Source organism: Paramisgurnus dabryanus, chromosome 23 (assembly GCF_030506205.2).
Source record: "Paramisgurnus dabryanus chromosome 23, PD_genome_1.1, whole genome shotgun sequence".
Taxonomy (NCBI): domain Eukaryota; kingdom Metazoa; phylum Chordata; class Actinopteri; order Cypriniformes; family Cobitidae; genus Paramisgurnus; species Paramisgurnus dabryanus.
The window spans coordinates 16,359,855-16,381,817 of NC_133359.1; the positions used below are offsets into that span (position 1 = coordinate 16,359,855).

A 21,963-nucleotide genomic window follows, 5' to 3' on the forward strand; every position below is an offset into this window, starting at 1 on the left:
AAGTTGAGATTTTCTAGGCCGATATGACTAGGAACTATACTCTCATTCTGGCAATTTTTGTGACCAGTCACGGAAAGTAGGGACACAAGTCCGATCTGGGGCATTTTGAGTTATTCACTGATTCTGAAAGTGTGACATCAGACGTCAAAGTACCGCGAGTCGAAATTAAACTACTCCGTAAGATTTCTTGAAGAGCTCTTGCGGTACTTTGACGTCATCCGACTGCGGCGCCGCATAAAGTCAGTGACGCAACTGACGTACAACATGGCTGACTGACTGTTATCTGTCTCGCCCCTCAGCTTCTTTTATTTTTCTTTTGTTTTGTGCGCCCGAGCTTCGTTTACAGTCTGGGGAGACACACGCTATAAATTTGAAAAAAAAAAAACTTGGCAAACATGTCTGAGGAACAGGGCAGCCGCATCACTACAGTCACTTGACTTCACGCGGTTTCAGACAGAGCCGGAAGAGAAGACAATGCTGAATAAAGTCGTAATTCTTGCTATTATTGGACCAAAATGTATTTTCGATGCTTCAACACATTAAAGCTTACCCACTGATGACACATGGACTACTTTGATGATGTTTTTATTACCTTTCTGGACATGGAAACCGTACATAGATTTTCAATGGAGGAGACATAAAGCTCTCGGACTAAATCTAACGTTAAAACATCTTAATCTGTGTTCCGAAGATAAACGGAGGTCTTCTGAGTTTAGAACGACATATGGGTGAGTCATTAATGACATTATTTTCATTTTTGGGCGAACTATTCCTATTAAGGAGCAACGCTGTTCCCTTTGGGGGTGGGGGCGGAAACACAAGCCACTTATCCAGTATGTAAATACACACAGACAATGACGCCCCCCGCTGCACGCTAGAATCTCCGGAAAAACAAGCCGATTTCAACCGCAAAAATTATGCTTTTAAAGTACAAAAAGTGCCATCTCAAAACGAAAATCACAAATTTGGAAAAAAATAAAACTTGGTTTCTCATTTTCTCGAAACTTGTGCTGCCGACTTGTCTCACTGGTTTCCGTGACGGGTCACATTTAGGACAAGATTTACTAAATGGAGCAAAGAGAGCATAATTCTAAAAAAGCACAGATTGGAGTGATAATATCTGCACGTTATTTACTAAAAAGATGCAAAAGCTGATTTCCATAATGACCAACGCAATCTACTTAGAGCAGCGTAAATTATTTCAAGGTCGCAAATAAGCAGAGCTGATGATCTTCAGGTGCGGATGATCACGACTGATGCGCTTGAGTTCAGCACCACAGACATCTCAGCTGAAAGTTTGGGATGGGAAATCCCAGCTAACAAAGCCATATTGCTTTTAGTATCTATAATGACTTTAAATTATATATTGGGGGGGATTTCTTAGCCAAAATAGATATGTGGATAATTTGATTAATAAATCGTCACGTTAATAGATTTTGCTCACTAAGAGAATAGTTTATTTTAAATCATTGTTCTTGTAAAGTACTAATCTTTATTGATCATTTCTATTCCAGGAGCATTGTGAACTGCAACCTACGTGGGATTCAGTCGCGAGCGTTTGCCAAGAACCCCAACCTGCGTTACATGTAAGTTCTGCTGGCTTAATGCAACCTTCTGATTAAACACCTCATTTGAAAGTTCATTGTTTGCTCCTTCAGACCCATCCACACTTACACGGTTAAAGATAGATTGGGTTCTCCTGTTCATGTGCAGTAAGCAGTAAATCTTCCTAAGTAGACCATGTTCAGCAAATGGGAACAATGCATTTTGTGCTTTTGGTTGCTCTGACCCATATCATGGTTGCTCCTTATAGCCTCCTTATTCAGAAGATGCTCTGGCCTATCATGCATAGTTAAGAATGATAAAGATCCCCGCAGTGTGCTACTAAGCAGTCTTGAAGGTTGCTGTTTGAAGAATGCAGGTCACATTACTTAGTTGTATGTTGCATTACACTACACCAAGACTATAGATGTTAACAAGATGCTTTACAGTGAAAGTGAAGGAAGTGCAATGCTTAATATATAGTGAAAGTCCTGTCTTGTGATAAAAAAAGATTCAAGTTAAGAATCATTAAATACATTCCACCAGCAAGTCGCTTTTTTAATCTCCGAAGACCCGCTTTGCACAATGCTTGTTAACATATATTTTTTATAGTTGTTTCAGATCGCTTGACTGAAATGACTTCTTTGGATAATTGGCTAAACCATTTGCCTGTTGGATTCTTCGTTCAGACAGTTGTCGAACCCTTTGTTGTGTGTACAGAATAAACAAAGGTTGTTTGAGGTAGGGCTGAGTCGTGGAGATGAATGAAATGAAGAAACACCCGAAAGAGAGGGAGAGAAAGGCAGAGAGATGATTTACTTAATGAATGCTCAATGGCACGAATGTGACAGGTCTGTTATTTCCCAATTTCCTGCCGGTGAGCTGTGGAAAGGACATTGAATCTCGTACTGTCACCTCAACACAGCGCGCCCCAATTTGAGCTGTCCATCACGGCCTGCAAATGCACTTCTTATTTTCTCGCTGTCATAAACCGACGCATATACAAATTTATATGTGTCGCTGGAACGCTCAGGATATGTTTGAAAACTCTTTGTGCCATGTATTTGTCAAAACATATATCCACTGTGAAGACTTGAGTAGGTCGTGTTGGAAAGGTCTTTCACATCAACCTTCGGAAAAACTTGGACATTAGCGGTTGTCCAAAAACATGCTATACAAAACAACATGGGGGTCAGTAAACGGTCACCGTTTTTCATTTTTGGTGCACTACCCTTAAGCATCCAGATACTGGGGGCACTGTCTTTGCAAGCTCTGATTGGTCAACACATATTGGTATGTCTTTCTCTGAACGCCCTTGGGCATTCATGAACTGTATATGTGATTTATAGAGCCAGAATGTTCTGCCAATAGCCGTTGAATGTGACCCAGAAGGCAGGCATATAACTACAGTAATGCCATTGGGTTTTTTTCAGGTCCTAGTGTGTGGCCTTCACACAGCACTGACTTTTATGAGCCAAAAATCCCTGAGACTTTCAGACGTGCCATTTGCGACACAAAGAACCGGGTCAGGTCCCCAGAAACAAAGCATCAGTGTTCTGATCAATTTCCCCTGTTTTATGCCCCAAACATTTGACGTGGATGATTTATACATCAGCGCTATGCTTCCACAGACCTACTGGAGCCATCATTTGAGTTCCTTAAGGATTCAAGTGCTAATAAATGCATTTTTGCTCTTCTGGATCAATGCATACACTGGCAGCTGGCAGAGAGAGACGGTTATGTTTTGTCAAACAAAAGCATCACTCTTTATCGATCAAACGTCAGATTATAAATGTATATTTGTAGGGTGTAGTTTTATAAATTAAAGGGCGTGCCTAAATTACTGGTTCACTTGAGCAAGTTAGTTTTGATTTACGAAGGCAAACATTTTCTCTCTTAAATACTGTGCAGCGATAAATTATGTACCGTAGGACCATCAACTTCTATTAATGAGGTAAACAGGGTCAATTCTGACCCGGTGTTGACTTTACCGAAAATCTTTAGCAGCAAAGCTTTGAAAACTCTACAGCCCTTGCGGTAAAAGTCTCACTGTTGAACGTGCTGTTGCTGCATGTTTACTCCTTGTTTTTTGTACCCTATCTGCTGAAGGAAATTTGTTTTCAGCCCACTTTAGATAAAATACAAAGAAATCAATACAAGAGGCTATTGCTTTCAACCGGCTTTGGTCTACCTGCTTTTTGATGTGAGGTATTTGCTTTCATGTGTCTACTGGCCATGTGTGGTGAAAAGAAAGGTTGCCGTGTGGATTTTTGGAGGAGGGTTTTTTTCATTGGCTGATATGGGAGAGGACACAATGTGTCTACAGGGATGGTTGTAAGTTGTAAAGGTTATTCCTGTGAGGATGGCAGAGGAAGACCAAAGAATAACCCATTAAAATCCACCTGCTCCTCAATGAAGCCCCCTGCACCGAAATGTCACTTACTGTAAGCAAAGCCTTCAAAGAAAGATTGCTTTTTACAAACCGCTTGCAGTTGTATTCATGTTGTTGTTGTTGTTTTGTTTTGGTCACAGTTTTTTTAACTCATTCCCTGCCCTGCCATTTTTTTTTAAAGTTGCCCGGCATTTTTTTGTGATTTTCACAAAAGTTTCCCAAAATGTTTTCTAGGAAAATGTTCTTCTATAAATATATAAACATACAAATATATCAAATGAAAGAACAGACCGTTTGCTTTCAAACAAACTAACGTGCAGGGCTCCAGACTGCCACCAAAAAAATTTGACCTTTTTTTGTGATGTGACACTGAATTTGAAACAGAACATTGTACTTTCTGCATCTATCAAAGTATTTATTAGTAATACAGTGTAAATAAGTAGAAATGTGAATATTTGGTTAGCATGTTGATTCAGGGTGTGTGCCCCTAAATTTTCTGGTTGCGCCCCTAACATTTTCAGTTGGGGGCCACTGTGCTCCTAGTGAAAAAAGTAAGTCTGTAGCCCTGTCATGAAAAAAAGTTTCATCCATTTGTAAAGGAATTTTGTTAGAGATCAGATTCAGAACGATGATCAAAACATGCACGGAGTTTAAGATTGATTAAATTAGTTTTTACATTAGTTTTTTATAAATTGGGTAACCCACCAGTCACATTAGCTACAAGAGACAGAGACAGAGCGACAGGTTACCAGTCATTTTCAATGGGAGTGGCCGTTTGCCAGCGACAAGCGACGAGCTCGCTGTTGGGCGAGCAAGGCGGAGCCAAAATAGACAAGCAGGCTATTTTATGCGACAAAGCATGACGTAGGTCTGTGGTCGAGTCTGAGAAAATAATTCAAGATGGCGGAAAATGCGTATTTCTGTATATATCTGATAAGTTTGGCATTTTATCACATATATTATGTTACTTCTATCGAGAAATAAATACTTTTAATTCCAAAAACACCGTTATTGTAACTTAACAATACCTCTAAAGTGACTTTTGATACCGGAATTACAGATAACCTTAAAAAAAACTGTAAATGTTTTCCCTAATTGACGAGATAACTCGTCATTGGTGGGAAAAGAGTTAATATAGTCTAATCTTAAAGGAGTCATTTCACAAGACTTTTTTAAAATGTCAAATAAATATCTGGCATTCCCAGAAGTATGTATGTGAAGTTTTAGCTCAAAATACCCCACAGATATTTATTATAGCATGTTAAAATTGCCACTTTGAAGGTGCAAGCAAAAAAAATGCCATTTTTTAAAATGCAAATGAGCTAATGGCAGTGCTGTGGTTGGATAGTGTAGATTAAGGGGTGGTATTATCCCCTTCTGACATCACAATCATCATCAATTTCAATTACCTATTTTTTCGAACCCAGTCTCACGGATTTGCGTATAAATAGCACAAAGCGTAAAAATTGTGCAATACATACGCCAAATTCCAATTTGGCGTGCATATGATACGCCATTCCTTCCCATTCACTTAAACGGTGCTTTTTTGTCGTTTTATTTATTGGTTTCCCAATTTTTACACTTCGTGCTATTTATACGCATCTACATGAGACTGGGTAGATTTTTTCACACCCTAAGTTACCAGGTTAATCTTTTTCACATTTTCTAGGTTGATAGAAGCACTGGGGACCCAATTATAGCACTTAAACATGGAAAAAGTCAGATTTTTATGATATGTCTCCTTTAAGTGCATTTTAGTTCATGTTTTAATTTTGTCATACAAATTTACACTTACCTGATATGTTTTTTTTTTATTATTGTGTGGGCAGCTGTAATGTATTTATGTTATTTATACAGTATACTGGTCAAAAATTTGGAAACAAATAATAAAAAACGATATATATATATATGCATTTGGCAGACGCTTTTATCCAAAGTGACTTCCAGTGCATTACAAGCTATACATTTTATCGGTAGTCTAGTTCCCTGAACCTATGATCTCAAACACAATGCTGTACCGCTGAGCTATACAAGAACACGATTTGCTCACCCTCAAGCCATCCTTGGTGTACACGATTATCTTTTATCAGATTAACACAATCAAAGTTATTTAAACGCAGTAAACATGGAACAGGGATCAACTTCTGACTTTGAAGCCCAGAGAGGTGCATTCATCCTTCACAGACGTAATCCACACAGCTCCAGGGGCTAAATAAAGTCCTTCTGAGGGTAACTGATAAGAATGTGTAAGCAAATATCCATATCTAAAACTTATAAAATATCATATAATACAATAACAACAATAACTATGTAAAGTACTACTGATAAAAACTTTTAAAGGGAGGAAAAATGTGTCTGTTAAACATGCAAATGTGCTATTAAATTATTGAAATATTTACTTAAAATTTCAGGGGGTACTTTCTTTAAATAATTTAGGTCAAGGGGCTTCGTCTGACAAAATTTTATAAAAAAATATTTTACTTTGTTAATAAGTTAATTTGTTTTCTTTTTATAGCTTAAATGAGAGAGGACTGCACAAAATAATAATAAAAAAAGATTTTATTTGTCACATACACAGTTATATGGATATACAACTAGTAGTTCAACAAAAAATCTGAAATACTCTGCAGGTTGTGCAAAGAAGAAACGCCATTTTGAATTGCCGTTATATTTTCGTTATTTATATATATAATTGTGAGAAATAAAATACATATTTTTCTTAGTTCTACAATAAAAATTTCATATTGCTTGGTTTGTATTCCAGCACTGTCACGGCAGGTAACCCCTGTACATTAATCATCAACTATGTTCTGATTGGCTTTTATTGTGCCGCATTGCGCAGACTTTCGCCTACAGTGCGGACAGACAAATTGCTTATTGCTGGATAACCTACCATGTCGTGCCTGGTTAGGACATGCTGTATCGCCGCTCACAAGATATTTTTTGGCATTCCTCTTCAACTTTTTTGTGAAGCTCCTCTTTATTACCCACTCTTAGTTTTTCAAGCCTTGCCTTCTTATTCAAATCTCTCTTTCTGGCCTTGCCATGCAAAGTCAATTTTTTAATCTTTCTCCATTGCTGTCTCTCTCTCTCTTCCTCTATCCATCGTTCTATCTTTGTTTCTAAGATGGCATTATTTATTCATTCCACTGTCGATGTGGCTGCTGTTTTATTCCCCTCACAATGGGGGACGCGCGCTAAAACGGCTTACATCTTTTCCTTCTCTGAACAAACTCCAAAATAATCCTTTGACTGTGCGGTTAGTCAGTCTGTCACGTTTCCCTCCCTAAAATGTGACGGGACGCTCATCAGTTAAAAGCGAGGCGATCCACTGTCTCCCCGGGCTTGGAAGGTCCCAATGCCCCGCTGAGATCTTTATTTGGCTTGATGAAAGTTGGGGGGGAATGCATTAAGTGCGCTGATGCCTTTCTATGTTGCTCATTGAAATATGAATTTGGTGTTAATGATGATGTCTGTTCACGCTTTCAGGGAGGTGCTGGCTAAGGGTTCAGAATGACTAATTGCATTTCTGCGAGGTGTTATTTGCATTATTACATTATTCATTTGTGTCAGGTAAGATCTGAAATTGAAGGAAAGCGATCAGCATAAGCTAAAACTGATATCGTGATAAGTGTACAAAGTGAGTCCGTAAAATTTTACAAAAAGGTTTCATTTGTTAACATTCATTTACTCAATTAGTTAGCATGAACTAGCACAACACATGATTTTGCACATACCGTACATTTTTGTACCTCCAGATTTCACTCCCTTCCCGAAACAAATGGATTTGGTGCAAAACTCATCGATTTGAAAAGTGGGGTATCCCTGATTGGCCAGCTAATCTGTAAATTGTGATTGGCCTGAATACCTCTGGCGTCAGCCGGAAATGTGACGCTCCTTACCATGTTTGAAAGATTTGCTGACAATGCAATGATAACAGGGAGCTCACTTCATTCTTTTGCCTTGGACCCCCAAATATCTTGAAACGGCCCTGACTTGTGTCTACTGTGTGTTTATCGTTTACTTTGGGTTTTGTACTTTTTTGCATATCGTTAACATGTACTACTACATACCTACACACCAAAGGACATGTAAAAACGTGAATCGGACAATAGGTGCTATTTAAAGGGATAGTTCGGCCAAAAATGATTTACCCATGATTTACTCACCCCCAAGCTGTCCGAGTTGCATATGTCCATCGTTTTTCAGACAAACACATTTTCGGATATTTTAGAAAATGTTTTAGATCTCTCAGTTGATTAAATGTAATGTTACGGGGTCCATCCATAGTCCACGACCTTCAAGTCCAAAAAAAGTGCGTCCATCCTTCACAAATTAAATCCAAACGGCTCCAGGATGATAAACAAAGGTCTTCTGAGGGTAATCCATGCGGTGTTGTTGTAGAAATATCCATATTTAAAACTTTATTAACGAAAATAAATACCTTCAAGTAGCGCCGCCATCTTAGTCACGTCCGCATTCAGGATGAGAGCTTACGCAGCGTATGGAGGCTACTCTGCTGCTGCTCTGTGCCCCCGCCCTCCGAATTTGTCATATGTCACTAAGAAAAGTGCGTACACTACGCTAATACTCTCTCCTGAATACAGAGGAGTCTAAGATGGCGGCGCTACTGGAAGGTATTTATTTTCATTAATTAAGTTTTAAATATGGATATTTCTACAACAACACCGCACGGATTACCCTCAGAAGACCTTTGTTTATCATCCTGGAGCCGTTTGGATTTAATTTCTGAAGGATGGACGCACTTTTTTTGGACTCAAAGGTCGTGGACTATAGGTGGACCCTGTAACATTAAATTTAATCAGCTGAAAGATCTAAAACATTTTCTAAAATATCCGAAAATGTGTTTGTCTGAAAAACAATGGACATATACAACTCGGACAGCTTGGCGGTGAGTCAATCATGGGTTTAATATCATTTTTGGCCGAACTATCCCTTTAATGCATTAACTAATAATGAGTAGAGCCTTATTGAAAAGTGTTAATTCAGTCAATTCAGAAACTACTGTAGTGTTCCCACCAATGCCTCTTTGGATTGTAGACATGAGTTGCATGATATTTCAGCCCTTCCAGATTTCACATTGTCTATTCATCTCATTTTACTTTCCATTATGAGCCCATGAATCACGGCAAGATCATCACTCATCACGACCCATGACGCATTGCAATGCAGATCACAAACTTTTAAAAGACAGTCCCCATAAGACTTAGAGCATCAGAGCGGCACAAAGTCAGTTGTCTGTAGAGGTCATAAAGTTATATATTTTTAAAATATGTGCGGTACTCACTGTTCTCAAATCTCATATCTTCTGCAATCACTACACCTGTCATTTTTCCTCTTGCTATTACTTTGTGTCTCTGACTATTATTCTTCACAATTGAATGTCCTTTCCTTCACTTATCTGTCTCTTACACTCATTTGGTTCCCCTGCAATAACACCTACATAAGTTTCAATGCTAGCTGCTGTAGTTTTCTAAAATACATGGGAAAATGCCATTTCCAATCTTATTGACGGCCTTTACACTAATACTTAACACAGTATATGCTTTTGATGAAGCACTAGTTGTTGCATTTACATACATCTGCAAATCAATTTTGCGGGTAATGTTAGACTTAATTTGACTTCAACCAACATAAATAAGTATCCTGCATTTTTATATTTCGAACAGAGATGGTGATAGAGAGGAAAAGTTACATATTGCATCTTTAAGTTCGCAAAGTTCATTTCGGAGAGACCGAAACCTTGTGGGTTGCCTACAGAGGCATCTGTTCCAGTGATCACAACACATTATGATGTTTAATGTGGCTGGATATGGCTGAACCTGATTTATACACTGTCAGTACTGTTATTGTGTGAGACTGAAAGCGCACACGTGAAATGAAATGCTATGTTTGTGCGGAGATCATCCATCCGTCACTGGTGAAGGTGGGAAGGTTGCTAGGCGGCCTTCAGCCAGATTTCATCCCGACTCCCACGAAACAAGCTGTTGTGTTTTGTGTGGTGAAGAGGCGATGAGCTGTGGGTGGCTAAAAACCCGCTGTAAGTTCGTACATGTAGCTGCCGTGACGTGCCGTTTATGTGTTTCTCTTCGGAGCGAAATTGAGATTTTTGACGTTGTAAAACTAGAGCATATCTAATGCTTCATCACACTTTAGACTTATAATTTAATATAGCTGCAGTTAAATGTGGATGTACTGTATGTGACAGTGATGGTTTCATATGCATTGAAAGCTTGTGTAGTCATCAGTGGTTCTTTTTTCTTTGAAGCTTTTGAAAGAAATTGTTTATATAATAGTGTTTTTCCCTCCACAACTGCCAAATCTAACTAGCTAAACCTTGACCACTGTTTTTATCCACAACTGTCAAAGCTAACCAGCCAAACCTTGACCCCCCTCCCCTGCAAAAGAACTGTGCATGAATCATCTGTAGTTGTACCAGAAAAAAAGTAAAAAAAAAATGTTTTCATAATCTTTAATAGAAATAGCAATAACTCTTCTTCCGACCTTTTTTTCCTTCTGATGTGATAAGAACTGTGAGCGTACTGAAAACCAATATTAACCGATAGTAGCACTGTAGTGTTTGCTTTTGACCACACCCACATTTTACAATCTAATCAGACTTTTATTAGAAATACATTTATTTTATAATTTTAATTTTCTTAAAATGCAGTCCTGCCATACATTATAGACATGTAACATTACTTTAAATGCATTGTAAGTGCTATTTTTATCTTACTTGAATCATTTTTTAAATAAGAGACCATTTGGCGATGATTTCAGTAAACGATTAGTCATGTTTTTAATCAGATTCAGCATACATTGCTACAGTAAGACTCAACCAGCCTTATTATTATGATGATTATTTTTACTACTACCAATAATAATAATAATAATTTACATTTTAAGAGTCATGTTGCAGTGCATGGAAATTCGTCATTGGTTGTTCTGTTTTTATTTTCTGTTTAAATGCTTTTCTTTATAGGTTAATGTTAACAACATATCGCAAGCCCCTCTCTCCATCTTCCACACTGCTGAATCTTGCTCCCTCACAGCACTAACTTGGGCCTTGGCATCGCCTTATTTCTCTGTGGGGAGATGTCCTGGTGCAGTGGGATTAAAGCTGTCTCTGGCATACACGAGAACAGGTCTGCACCATGAGAGGGGCAGCTAATTGGCTTCTTTGTCAAGGATGTGTCAAAAGAGGAGTTTTTTTTCTGATAGCCAAGGGTTCAGCCATGGTCCCTCTTTAACATGTTAGAAAGAAATGTTGGGAGAGAGAGAGCATGTTGGAGGGACAAGCAAGGTCTAATGGTAACGGAAATTTAGATTTAAAGGAATTGTTCTTCCAGAAAGAAAAAATCTGCCCTAATTTACTGTCATTTCCTTATATCTGACGTGTGAATGACTTGTGGAGATTTAATAAACACTATGGCACCAAATGAATATTAATGAGCCAAGATAGTAAGGTTTGTTTAGATAACGTTGTTCACCTAACGCTTGCGATGACATGTAAGGTAATGTGCATCATATTGTGAGGTAGTTTGCTAATAGTCAGTCTTTATTGGTAAATAGTGGTAAAAAGCTGAATATTTAAAAAGGATCAATAATATTCCCAAATAAATAAATCCCTTCCAAGAAACACATCCCGACAGACAGACAGACAGACAGACAGATAGATAGATAGATAGACAAAGACAGACAGACAGATATATACTATAGATAGATATATACTATAGATAGATAGATAGATAGATAGATAGATAGATAGATAGATAGATAGATATAGACAGACAGACAGATGCTATATAGGTACTATAGATACTATAGTTTGGTATGTAGGTAAGTAGAAGGGTAGATGGATGGATGAATGGATGGATGGATTGACAGACAGACAGACAGACCGACCATCCTGACACATAGACAGACAGCTGACAGACAGACATACAGAGACAGACAGGCAGACAGATAGATAAATGCTATATGGGTACTATACATACTATAGTTAGGTAGGTAGGTATGTAGATGGATGGATGGATGGAAGGATGGACAGAGACAGACAGATGCTATATAGGTACTATAGATACTATAGGTAGGTAGGTGGATGGATGGATGGATGGATGGATGGATGGATGGATGGATGGATGGATGGATGGATGGATGGATGGATGGACAGAAGGATGGACAGACAGACAGACAGACAGATGCTATATAGGTACTATAGATACTATAGGTAGGTAGGTAGGTAGGTAGGTAGTTAGGAAGAAGGGTAGATGGATGGATGGATGGATGGATGGATGGATGGATGGATGGACGGACGAACAGACAAACAGACAGACAGACGGACGGACGGACGGACGGACGGACGGACGGACGGACGGACGGACGGACAGACAGACAGACAGACAGACAGACAGACAGACAGACAGACAGACAGACAGATAGATAGATAGATAGATAGATAGATAGATAGATAGATAGATAGGTACTATAGATACTATAGGTAGGTAGGTAGGTAGTTAGGCAGAATGGTAGATGGATGGATGGATGGATGGATTGACAGACAGACAGACAGACAGATAGATGCTATATAGGTACTATAGATACTATAGGTAGGTAGGTAGATGGACGGATGGACGGACAGACAGACAGACAGACAGACAGATAGATAGATGCTATACAGATACTATAGGTACTATAGGTAGGTAGGTATGTAAATGGATGGATGGTTGGATGGGTGGATGCATTGACAGGCAGACAGACAGATAGATAGATAGATGCTATATAGGTCCTATAGATACTATAGGTGGCTGGATGGATGGACAGAAGGATGGACAGACAGACAGACAGACAGATGCTATATAGGTACTATAGATACTATAGGTAGGTAGGTAGGTAGGTAGTTAGAAAGAAGGGTAGATGGATGAAGGGATGGATGGATGGATGGATGGATGGACGGACGAACAGACAAACAGACAGACAGACAGACAGACAGGAAAGATAGATAGATAGATAGATAGGTACTATAGATACTATAGGTAGGTAGGTAGGTAGTTAGGCAGAAGGGTAGATGGATGGATGGATGGATGGATGGATGGATGGATGGATGGATGGATTGACAGACAGACAGACAGACAGACAGACAGATAGATGCTATATAGGTACTATAGATACTATAGGTAGGTAGGTAGATGGATGGATGGATGGATGCATTGAAAGACAGACAGACATACAGACAGACAGACAGACAGACAGACAGACAGACAGACAGATAGATAGATGCTATACAGATACTATAGGTACTATAGGTAGGTAGGTATGTAAATGGATGGATGGTTGGATGGGTGGATGCATTGACAGGCAGACAGACAGATAGATAGATAGATGCTATATAGGTCCTATAGATACTATAGGTAGGTAGATGGATGGATGGATGGCTGGATGCATTGACAGACAGACAGATAGATAGATATATGCTATATAGGTCCTATAGATACTGTAGGTAGGTAGATGGATGGATGGATGGATGGATGGATGCATTGACAGACAGACAGACAGACAGACAGACAGACAGACAGACAGACAGACAGACAGACAGACAGACAGATAGATGCTATATAGGTCCTATAGATACTGTAGGTAGGTAGGTAGCTAGATGGATGGATGGACCGACGGACCGATGGACAGACAGACAGACAGACAGACAGACAGACAGATAGATGCTATATAGATACTATAGGTACTATAGGTAGGTAAGTATGTAGATGGATGGATGGTTGGATGGATGCATGGATAGATGGATGGATGGATGGATGGATGGACGGATAGACAGACAGACAGACAGACAGACAGACAGACAGACAGACAGACAGACAGACAGACAGACAGACAGACAGACAGACCGACAGACAGATAGATAGATAGATAAATAGATAGATGCTATATAGGTACAATTGATACTATAGGTAGGTAGGTAGGTAGTTAGGCAGAAGGGTAGATGGATGGATGGATGGATGGATGGATTGACAGACAGACAGACAGACAGACAGATAGATGCTATATAGGTACTATAGATACTATAGGTAGGTAGGTAGATGGATGGATGGATGGATGCATTGAAAGACAGACAGACATACAGACAGACAGACAGACAGACAGACAGACAGACAGACAGATAGATGCTATATAGGTCCTATAGATACTATAGGTAGGTAGGTAGATGGACGGATGGACGGACAGACAGACAGACAGACAGACAGACAGACAGACAGATAGATAGATGCTATACAGATACTATAGGTACTATAGGTAGGTAGGTATGTAAATGGATGGATGGTTGGATGGGTGGATGCATTGACAGGCAGACAGACAGATAGATAGATAGATGCTATATAGGTCCTATAGATACTATAGGTAGGTAGATGGATGGATGGATGGCTGGATGCATTGACAGACAGACAGATAGATAGATATATGCTATATAGGTCCTATAGATACTGTAGGTAGGTAGATGGATGGATGGATGGATGGATGGATGCATTGACAGACAGACAGACAGACAGACAGACAGACAGACAGACATACAGACAGACAGACAGACAGACAGACAGACAGATAGATGCTATATAGGTCCTATAGATACTGTAGGTAGGTAGGTAGCTAGATGGATGGATGGACCGACGGACCGATGGACAGACAGACAGACAGACAGACAGATAGATGCTATATAGATACTATAGGTACTATAGGTAGGTAAGTATGTAGATGGATGGATGGTTGGATGGATGCATGGATAGATGGATGGATGGATGGATGGATGGACGGATAGACAGACAGACAGACAGACAGACAGACAGACAGACAGACAGACAGACAGACCGACAGACAGACAGACAGACAGACAGACAGACAGATAGATAGATAGATAGATAAATAGATAGATGCTATATAGGTACAATTGATACTATAGGTAGGTAGGTAGGTAGAAGGGTAGATGGATGGATAATGTTAAGATATGTCAGTGAAAGTTGTTATGGAATTGCATTGCATTTTTGTCTGGGACTGGCATAAGCCCTGTCCAGGAAACCGCTCCCTAATGTTTAAACATTAATTCTGATTGGTTGTTCAGGTCCTAGCCTACAAACACATTCCACACACACACTGGTCACTAGATATAGTCTTTCGAAATAAATACACGGAACAAAAAGTCCTGTATTTAAACACCATCATAAAGCCACTGACCTCTTACATTCTTTTTCAATAAAAGTGGCTCCTGGTATCAGCTGGGCTAATGGCCTGCGATGCTCAGATGAGCCGGGCACAGCCTGTGCTCTCCCCTGGGAGGCCACGCCAACCCTGCTGACACTATTCGGATCAATACCACTGTTGCAGAACCCCGCGCTGGCCGCTGAGCTGTTACCTCCCGCTAAACCAATCCTGAGGGATGGCAGCATGGTTTTATTTTTACAGCCCCCTTTTTCTGACATCCGTATAAGCTGTCGGTAAGCACAAGGCATAGAGAAAACAGCAACGGTATGGGAGACGGTTTACTGCTTCACAGTGTGGAGTGAAATAATGATGCAAAGAAATGACGATGGTGGAAAAGAGAAAGGGTAGAGTGAGAATTGGAAGTCATAAAAGAAAGAGAGAGAAATGCATATACATACAAACATAGTCTCGTGTCAGAAGAACTGACAGCTCTGTGTACACATCACTGTTTGTGTGAGCTTGTTTGCTCCTCTGAGTCTGCCACGTTCAGTATGCACAATCCGTGTTTGTTCGGTGCTGGGCCGGAAAGACAAATACACCTCTGCCCCATTTGCAGCATCATTGTAAACCCCGCGTATTAATTTGGTAAATAGACTACGACAGTAGCAAAGTTAATGAAATAATATTAGCCGCATAACTGACAAAACTGTTTTTCATTAGAAACGTTTTTTTATAGCTTCGCTGTTAAGCTGATCAGAATTTCAGAGCTTCCAGAATTGTACAAAGACGCCTGGTGTACAAAAGTGCTGTGGTGAAGTGGTCAGCATGCTTTGAGGCATCATCCGGTGCTCATGTGGCCCTTGAACGTTCTTCTCTTTTTTTGCATAAAAGGCCAAATATGAAGGCATAAAGATTTAGAAGTTTATACCAGCCATAGCTAGCTGAGCCAAGTGGGACATCCAGATCCAAGATCAGCATCCCTGCTGGTTTATTCTCTAAGGAAAATATTATCTCCTACCGGGGTGTGAATATAATACTTCATTATAATTCTACATTCCCATAAGGGTAACGCAGCACTTGGAAAGCAAATCTCTGTATTTTGATGATGGACCAAGTTTGCCAGGTGCACCTCTAATATGCCTGTGCTATAATTAAATCTGCTAATGATCTAATTAAAACCCACAGGAAGTTGATAAAAGGGCTACAATGCTTTTATTAAAAAGTAGAAGGACTTTGACCCCCTTGCCTTTTTGCAGTCCATTTGTCAGGATAGTGGCACCATTTACTGTAGCTTAAATATCCGAGAGTAAACTCTAAGTTGTTTTTCTTCCGCTGTTGTGTCTTTTCTGGCGCTCGCTTTTGCTCTGGTTTCCGCATCTAATCCGTTTTCACACAGACAAAAAGCGTGCAGAATCCGCTGTGGTTAAGGAGGCTTATCTTTCGAAACATGTTTTGGTTTAAAAAAAAGAAAACAGCGGGTAAGATCGAGTATTAGGTCATGGCGTGCTTTGTGTTCGCCGTCACTTTGGTGCTGCCCGAACCCCAGCTTGGAGGGAAGCCATCATCTAACAGTTCATTAGAGTACGCTGTACGGAGAAGATAACTAGCAGTGCGAGTCTGAGAAGCTCTCTTCACCAGTTTGAAGTGACTCTTGTCCTAGTTAGGCCTGCTAATAAGTCATTACTTTAAAGTAGACATTCTATATTGGTGGCTAGCATTGAGGAGAGCTGTAAAAGCTTTGACCTTCAATGTTTAAGTGTTCAAGTGAATGGTTACACAGGCTACGGTCTTTCATGAAGGTAATTGGCTGGCTCGCACTAGGTTATTTGCATAAGGCAATCTGATTGGAGTTGGCGCTTAAAAAGTTGAGAAATGTTCAACTTCTGCCGTGAGCAACGGCAGTGACGCAATGTTGATGGATCCATAAATCAGTTCAGCAACGCATGATGTCACCCTATACAAGTAAATGAGAAGTGTTAATGCTTATGTCCCGTGTAAATGTAACGTTAGTGTACAGGCCCCCCCGTCCTTTCAAAGTCAGACCGTCCCTCAGCGCCCGGTCTGTCTCCCGTCCCTCCCCTCCGAGCGGCTGCCGGTGGTCCGTTCGCCTGCTGCCCGCCCAGCTCAGGCCGTCTTCCTCCGTCGGTGCAGGGGCAGCCGGCCGGCGACGACCCTCTCGAGCCAGGCCCCCTTGGCGCACTCAGCCCTCTAGTTATGACCTCGGATCGGACGAGACGACTCGCTGAATTTAAGTATATATTAAGCGGAGGAAAAGAAAATAACAAGGATTCCCTCAGTAGCGGCGAGTGAAGAGGGAGGAGCCCAGCGCCTTATCCCCGTCCGTGGCAGGAAATGTGGTGTACGGAAGTCCGCTCCACCTTGCCGCGGGCCGTGGGCCTAAGTCCTCTTGATGGAGGTTTAGCCCGTGGATGGTTCCAAATGGCTCTGGTTGGCTATAAGGGCCTGTGTCCACCCAACCCTACCTCAAGGCATTTCGTGGTATAGTCACGAAATATTACATTTTCTTTTCGTGGACACGATTTTCCTTTTTTTTCATATCATTTAGCATGGATGTTTTTTTTTTCGTTTCACTTTCGTTAAATTTTATATATTGTTTTCGTGTCCCCAAGCATGATTTTAATTTTTTGTGTCTTTTATATATTGACTTAACAATTTTCTCCTATTTTTAAACCATTGTTGCTTGGGTTTAGACTTGGGATTTGGGTTAGGATGCCTGAAATGTAACAGAAAATCGTTCTAACCCAAAGCGACAATGGTAAAAAAAATTGGAAAAAAAAGAGAAACCAATACATAAAATGACATGAAAATTAAAGTTGCGCTTGGGGAGAAGATAAACAATATATAGAAATTTGTGCCGATTGAAAAAAAAATATATATATAAAAATTTTGCTCAAAGACATGGAAAAAAATGTGGTAAATCGTGTTCATGAACATGAATAAATAATTCAAATATTTTTAAACTATTTCAAAGGTTTTTCAAATTTTCAAACACCAACCAACCGGCACAATCGAAAAACCACGGATGATTTCTAGTTAAAATTTACAGCAGTTAAAAGATTTCTTTATTAAATTCAGTTTTTAAATGGCAATTCTGCATCCTGTTTTCTGCCTCATTTCAAAGTCATGACAAATTCAGTAACTGAATACGAATACTGATTTTTAAATGTCACACAACACAGTTGTTTAAGGCAAGTAAGTGTACCAGCATCCAAAAATCATACGCTATTGACCAACATTGCAATTTTATTTCAACATTGTATTCAGGTGGGTAATCTAGGTTATACTTCTATTTGAAGGAGCGGAGGCCAGGACCAAACCTGGCAGCACTCCGTCAGTGATAGTGGAGGTGTGCTACGAATAGATTTTCCCTATGTTGTTGTTGGCGCTGGGCCATCGAGTCATCACACATGCCAGTTTCAAGGTACCATCTGTGCTTTCTACCCAGGATATCTCGGCTCGAAAACAGTGCAAGATGGCCCGTGCTTCCTCAAATGCGTGCCCAGGCCATCAAGACAGCATGGCTGCTGTTTTACCTCCAGCCTGTTGCCACAGTCACGGTCGTAAAGCATCTACAAAAAGCCATGGGGGCCACTTGGCAGTGTTACTGCTTCATGTCATCAGAAGTATTACAGCCATTAAAATTCCTCATGTTCGGAGAGTTAAGCAAGTCACAATTTAATGAAGAGCACAAGTTAATATGCATGAGAACATTTTTTCCCTCTGCAAGTGATGTTGTGAATGTTTTTCGCTTCTTGTCTGTAAACCAGCCTACCTATTTAATGACCTTAATCAGCATGCTTTGAGCTATTTCTGGTTTCGAAAGCGTAGGCGGGCTATATGCTAAAAAGAGTTGTTTTTGCACATATCCGTTTTGTTGTGACAGATCATTCATAAATGTCAACTGAATAAGTGACTATAGAAAAATGAAGGTGTAAATGTGTTTCATACTCGTAGGCTAATGAGACGAGCACAACCTGTAACTATTAATGGCTGCTAGTAGGGAAATCGTCTCTTAGGCGAAAAGCACCACACTGGCGAGGGTGTGAAGGACCCCCCAGCTTCATCTGCGACCAGCTTTTAACCTTCACAATGTTTGATGCTGTCGCAGAAGAAAGAGTCTCGACTCAACCTTCATGTCAGTGTCAGATGTATAAGCGTGGGCATGACCGGCTCGTGAAGTTCCTTTACAACCAATTTGCTCGACAGCGCGCTCGGTCCCGTACCAGTGCGGTGATTTATGCAGAGGTGTCGTGCTACGCTCAGTCAATCTAGGGTGTGAGATTGAAGAGAGGTCATGGAAGCGACGCTTCTTTTTTTGCACTAGTTGAAGCCACCTGCCTGGATAACATATGTCAGACGGGATCATGTCTCACGGGAACACACGCGTGAATGGATCCTCAGGCCAAACGTGTGACCTTCCCATGGCTTCGTGAATAATCCCACCGAGAATGAACCTGGAAATTGTAGTTTATAGTCTGAGCCATCTGTACAATGAATGCTGATGCCAATCTGTGCAATTTTAAACTTATCATGACAAGTACGTATACATACTTTAAATTACACAAGGGCTTGGAATTCTTATTTCTTGGCTTACTGCATAGTGTACTGCCTACATTTTTAAAAAGTATATGAAATAGTTAGCAGTATACAATTTTAAATAGCTAACGATATATAGAATAGTTCATGTTAAAATTAAAATTTGCCCATAATTTAATAACCTTAAAGACCACCATTTATCCGATTCCTTTGGTGTGTAAGTGTGTATTAGTACGGCCATTCCCAAACTGTGGTCCGCGGACCACTAGTGGTCCGGTAGGGTACTGCATGTGGTCCGTGTAAACCCAAAATAAGAATATATATATTTTAAGAATATGCAGTGTTGTGCCTAAATAAGCTCATTGAACGAAAGTTCATGAACTCGTTCATATTTTGGGCGAACGTGAACTGAACGTACTGTATTACTGCCTAATGATGAACGTTACTGTGAACTCATTCATTCTGGTGCCTGTGAACGGCACGCTCTCTCAGTTTAACGTTGTTCAATAGGGTGCCAGATTTGTATATTCTTCCAGGCGAAAACCCGACTAAAACACACTGTAAACAGGCCTTAATGTGTAGCGAAAAAACACCCAATCTGGCAACACCGCCACCAGTCAGTGTTCGCCAGTCACGCTGCATGTGTCACCAAAACAACACAGACGCTGCTGAAATTCCTTCCACGCCACTCAAATAGTTTAACATTAAATAACATCATATTTGTCTTAAATCGTTAACAATTAACATAGGCTGCTAACTCATATTCTGGATCTTGAAATAGACTCTGACTAAGCTCACCCTATTTAACGTGCACGTGCGGTGTGCGATACCTGCGAGTTGTCATACACGCAATGCCTCGCAGCTCTTCTTGCCCGGGGTGCGACCCCCACCCGACTAGCCTTTCAAGGATGTGCAAGCAAATACAAAAATTAAAAGACAGTCAATGCTAATGTAAACCCTGGTTGGATAAGGATTTAAAGTTGGATATGAAGATGAAATCTGACGCATTTAGCTTCAGTGTTAAAACTGTTCAAATAATTGCTGTCTGTGGTGGTTCTATATGGGCTATAATGGCAATCATTTAAAAAAATTATATGGGAAATACTATAAATTAGTTCATTTTTGGAACTGTGAACTAGTTCAACATTTTCAAATAGGAACTATGAACTGAACTAGTTCATTTTAAAATTTGTGAATTGTGAACTAAACTAGTTCATGTAGAAAGTGAACTTTCCCAACACTGAGAATATGTATATAAATAATACTGATATAAGGTTAAGAAACCTGTTGTACTGATGTGATGACCAGTTATAGTTTTAGTGCTAGTAAGACTATTTAGATGTGCAGATAAATTTATGTTTTATAATGAGCATTATGAGGTGGTCCGCGAAAATTCTTGATTAGAAATAGTGGTCCACAAACACAAAAAGTTTGAAAACCCCTGTATTAGTACATTTTAATGATATTCAAAAGGTACAAACCCCAAAGTAAACGATGACGCAAATTATTGTCTCCAACGTAAATCTCTTTTCTTGGACTACAACAAACACACGGATTGTAGGCAACAGTTTACCGACAAGTAAAGTCTGACATTATCATAATCCCCCCCGCTTTGACTCACAGCCTGTAAGTTAACTCCTTTTAGCATTGCATTGTGAGTGAATCTTTCAAAGACAGTAAGGAGCGTCACATTTCCGGTTGACATCAGAGGTATTCAGACCAATCACAACATACAGATTAGCTGCCCTTTAATGATATCCTAGGTAGCGATACATTGTGTTTGAATGTAAACACATCTGGAAAGAAATGGTGGCATGCCGCCTACTTGTCAGTACAAATAAAGATAATTGTCAGCACTTTTATTTAAGGTGTTTACATTCAAACATGACATATTGATCGCCGTATACGATTAAAATATGAAAATTTTCTCTCACAAGCGTATCGTTTCACTTCAAAAGACATAAAGTATATTAAACCCATAAGAGTCATATTAATTTCTTTGTCTGATTATGGATGGGCTTCAAAAACGGCTATTTAATGGCATTAATATGTAATGGCATTACAAAGTTGGGAAGAGCCATTATGTTATATAATATAACTCTATCACTGTAAAATATGCAGCATTTTTGTCAAATCAAGTTTTATGATACGTTAACTTAAAAATTAAGTTAAGCCAAAACTTAAAATAGTAGGTTTAATTTACTTTTTTAACTTCATGTTGTATTTTTTTTTAATGAAATGGATAG

General features: G+C 39.8%; 1 protein-coding gene across 1 annotated transcript in view; it reads left to right on the plus strand.

Annotated features, from left to right (window-relative positions):
- Positions 1-21,963, plus strand: part of ntrk3a (neurotrophic tyrosine kinase, receptor, type 3a) — a 304,948-nt gene that overhangs the window by 75,305 nt on the left and 207,680 nt on the right. The window contains exon 3 of the mRNA XM_065291585.2: positions 1,515-1,586. Coding sequence (XP_065147657.1) covers positions 1,515-1,586 — 72 coding nt within the window. The remainder of the gene's footprint in view (positions 1-1,514; positions 1,587-21,963) is intronic.